General features: G+C 60.9%; 1 protein-coding gene across 1 annotated transcript; it reads left to right on the forward strand.

Moving 5' to 3' along the window:
- Window positions 1-226: 226 nt before the first annotated feature.
- LOC123399807 (double-stranded RNA-binding protein 3-like) lies at window positions 227-2,245 on the forward strand. The gene is made up of 3 exons (XM_045094185.1): window positions 227-880; window positions 1,039-1,258; window positions 1,354-2,245. The coding sequence occupies exons 1-3, from the start codon at window positions 635-637 to the stop codon at window positions 1,980-1,982; spliced, it is 1,095 nt and encodes a 364-aa protein (XP_044950120.1). The 5' UTR covers window positions 227-634; the 3' UTR covers window positions 1,983-2,245.
- Window positions 2,246-4,050: the final 1,805 nt, after the last annotated feature.

A 4,050-nucleotide genomic window follows, 5' to 3' on the forward strand; every position in this document is an offset into this window, starting at 1 on the left:
AATCGTTGCCGCTGGCTCGCCGCAGCGTCGCGCATGTGCTGGCCGGCCGGCCGGTTGCGGCAGAGCGCGGCAGAGCGCGGAGGGAGAGAGGTCGGAGACCGTGATGCTTTCCTGACCGGCTCCCTCTGGCCTCTGGGTAAGTGTGATGCGCGCAGCGCAGTGCAGGATGGTTACAAAACACCATAAATGCCCGCCATTAATACCAGAAGGTGTCTGTGCCCCCCACCCAACCCAGCCCCAGCCCCAGCCCCAGCCTCGTCTCGCCACTGATCCACTCTACCCCTAGCTCGACTGCCGGAGGGAGGGAGGGTGGTGGAGCACGGCAGACGCACAGATACAGAGGTGGTATACAGAGCCACAGTAGAGAGAGAGAGAGAGAGTGAGAGGTCTGTACCCTCGCTTAAACACTCTCGCCGTCTCGCGTACCCGGCTCGACCATCCCCCTTCCTCCTGCCTTCTTCTCCCTCACCGAGAACACCACCGCCGCGCGCCGCAGCCACCACGATCGATCGATCGATCTCTTCCTCCGTCTCGTGTGCGTGCTGGAGCGGCGGCTGGGGCGGGCGCCATGATCGCATGAAGGAGGAGGAGGAGGAGTAGATAGCTGGCCGTGTAACGGCGAGGGGGCGGATCGATGTACAAGAACCAGCTGCAGGAGCTGGCGCAGAGGAGCTGCTTCAGCCTGCCGTCGTACGTGTGCACGCGGGAGGGGCCCGACCATGCGCCCCGCTTCAAGGCCACCGTCACCTTCAACGGCGAGACCTTCCACGGTCCCACCTGCTGCACCACGCTCCGCCAGGCCGAGCACGCCGCCGCCGAGGTCGCGCTCGCCCGCCTCTCCACCCGCGGGCCATCCACCTACCTCACCGCCAGAGTCCTCGTACGCCCTCTTCCTCTTCTTCTCTTCTCCTCCTCCTCGATGCGCTTGCCTACTCTGCATGTCTCGTTGATGTGAGTGATGCCAATGGTGTGCTCAAGCTCAACTGTGTGTGTGTGTGTTGGCTGGTGTGTCGTTGATGATGCCAATGGGGTGCGCAGGACGAGACCGGGGTGTACAAGAACCTGCTGCAGGAGACGGCGCACCGGGCGGGGCTGAAGCTGCCGGCCTACACCACCGTGCGCTCCGGCCCGGGCCACTCGCCGGTCTTCGCCTCCAGCGTGGAGCTCGCCGGCCTCAGCTTCGCCGGCGACGCCGCCAGGACCAAGAAGCAGGCGGAGAAGAACGCCGCCATGACCGCCTGGTCCGCCCTCAAGCAGAGTAAGCAACCCACCACGGCCCTCCCAAGTCTCAATACCGCCGGATCTATGTAGATCACAGCTAACCAGTGACGCTACGGTTCCTTCCTGCTGCAGTGCCGGAGGCGCGCAAGGAGCCCGGCAACGGCTGCGGCGGCGAGGAGCAGGAGCACGTGGTCGTCGCCAGGGTGCTCGCCGCCCTGAAGCAGCGCTGCGACGCCAATGCGGCGTCGCCCTTACCGAAGCAGCACCCTTCTTCTTCCTCTGCACCGAACCCGTCGCTCTACAGACACCAATGGCTGCCTCTGAGCTCCCATGCCGCACACCCGAGGACGCGCCACGTGCAGCCGCAGCCACAGCCGGCGGGCCCCAGGATACTGCCTCCGCTGCACATGCTGCAGCGACCGGCGCCGTCGACCTCCCGTCGCGACGCCGAGCTGGAGCGGCAGAGGAGGATCGACGCGGCCGAGCTGGTGCAGATGCTGGAGAGGGCCATGCTGACGAGCAGGGAAGATGCAATGCCGTCGGCGCCGTGCTACTTCCCGCACGCCCCGGCGTACCACCACGCCGGCGCGGCGCCAAGATACTTCGCCGCGGGCGGGTTCCACTCGCCGGCGATGGCGGTGAGCGTGCGGTCAGTGATCCCGGTGTGCTCCGCGCCGCCTTCGCCGCCGCAGCCAGCGGCGGCCACCAAGGAGGAGGACGACGACGATCAGAAGGGCCCAGCAGAGCGCCTGCAGCACTAGGCAAGAGAGGAGGGCGTGAGCTCGCGGCCACCAAGGTTTTGAAGATCAAGAAGAGGCGGGGAGATTCAGTAGCGCTACATGATCAGATCATCAGTCTGGTTCTACGTTCTAGAATGGAATTTGATCGCGAGTTCCTCTGTCGAAATTTGTGTAAGTGATCGATCACCTTCTGCTCCCCCATCTCTCTCCGGATGGTGAAATCGCTAGGTGGTTTAGACGGAGATGGACATATGAATGGATATAGCTCTGCTAGGGCTTCAGTAGAACCATGGTCGATCCTTCCTGTGTCAAATCGCTAGCTCGTCACCATTTTCTTCGGCTCCGCTTACGCACGCGTGTCTTGTGGCTCGTTCGTTGCTGTCGCTCGATCAGCACATTTCCCTTTTAAATGCGTCAGAAGCCAAGTATAAATTTGAGGGCTTGTGATCTGATCTGATCGGATCGGAAATACATCCACGCTGACACAACGCTAACAGATGAGATATGTGATGGGCCATGGATGGATGGATGGATGCGGCGCATCTATTAAGCAGCCGTGCATGGCTTAATAAACCTCTTTGCTTTGACTCTGTTCACGCATGAATGAATGAGGCCGGGCACTGTTGCAAGCACGCATCCGAGGGAGGGAGGCGACCGATCAGCCAGAGTAAAAGCACCGGCCGTACCGTGCAGTGGAGTGGATCCTCATCAGGAGTAACGCGGGCGTTGAGGAAGCTACTGTTCGCTTCGCAGGCGATTTGCTTCCTGATCATCATGCACGCTGGAGGCATGCATTCATGGAAGGAGACGGGTACAGATTTCTTGGCATCGCAGGAGACGAGGGCTTTCATGGCGGCCGATCCTGACCGGCGAGCAGGGGCAGGCGGGACGGCGCCATGACGCCACGGAGAGGAGAGAGCAAGTGGGTTGCAGCCATGGCAAGGCACGGGGGGCCATGAAGGAAGATGGACGAGGAGCAGAGGAGAGAAGGGTGTGTGGTCACGCCTCCACGCATACACAGAGACACTGTATTTCTTCAGCTGTGGACATTAATTGGCATGGCGCAGACATTTATGGTCCTTTGAGGGAGGGGGAGGGGGAGGGGAGATGAGATGGGTGGCAGGCATGCTTTAATGGACGCCAGTGGCCGTTTAGTGGGCACTGTCTTGCTCCATCAATGCCCCCATCACTCACTCCATCAGTAGGAGTATATAGTCCACACAATAAAACAGAGGAACTACTGTAGTAGGAGTACGTGAAAATTCGATCAAGCTTCTCTTTCAGGGTAAATCTGAGGCTGTAGAGAAGGAGCCGTGGCGTAACTTCTGCATGAGCAGGAGCCTTGCTTGATGGACCAGGCATGCCAGCGAAGTTCAGTCCAGTTCAGTTCAGTCCAGAAGAGAGAAACGTTTGCATAAATGTAAAGCGGCAAGGGTGGGTTCAGACTTCAGGGCAGTACCGAGGAATCGGCAGGGGCAGGCAGGACCGGAGCACGATCCGGTATACAGGCAGGAGCACGCAGCGTACGTGCGGTTTAAGCAAAAGTGTTGAGGGAAGAGAACGCCCCTACGGCGTCGGCAGATCGACGCCCGGCCGGCCGGACGTTCGCGTGATCGCGTCTCGGTCCTTGGCGCCGGCGCGCGTGCGGCGATGATGAGCCCCCAGCGTACGCTCGCGGCGGCCGATGTCCCGTCGTCCTCGTGGCCTCAACCAGGTCGTGCCACTCGCCGTGCAGCCGGGCACATGCGCTCCGCCCGCTCGGATCGGCGCGCCGGTCAGCCACTGCGTACGGCGCGCACTGACGCACGTAGTCAACCGCGCCGGCCGTTTATGTTTTCGGTTGCGCGGCCACGTCAACCGTGATCGATCGGTCGCCGTATTTAGGCCAACCCCAACCCACCAACCCATCCCAACTTCACAAAATCGGGTCAGTTCACTGTCAGATCGGCTTATCATTTGTGCACGAGGAAAAAAGCAATCTAGGTCCGGACGGCCGGAGTCATCCTCATCGATGTCCAGACACCAAAGTTGGCTAGCGCTATGGAACACCAATGCCCCTAAAAAATGCCCCTAAAAAAGCTAAGATTCA

Source organism: Hordeum vulgare, chromosome 5H, assembly GCF_904849725.1.
Source record: "Hordeum vulgare subsp. vulgare chromosome 5H, MorexV3_pseudomolecules_assembly, whole genome shotgun sequence".
In the NCBI taxonomy this organism is placed as follows: domain Eukaryota; kingdom Viridiplantae; phylum Streptophyta; class Magnoliopsida; order Poales; family Poaceae; genus Hordeum; species Hordeum vulgare.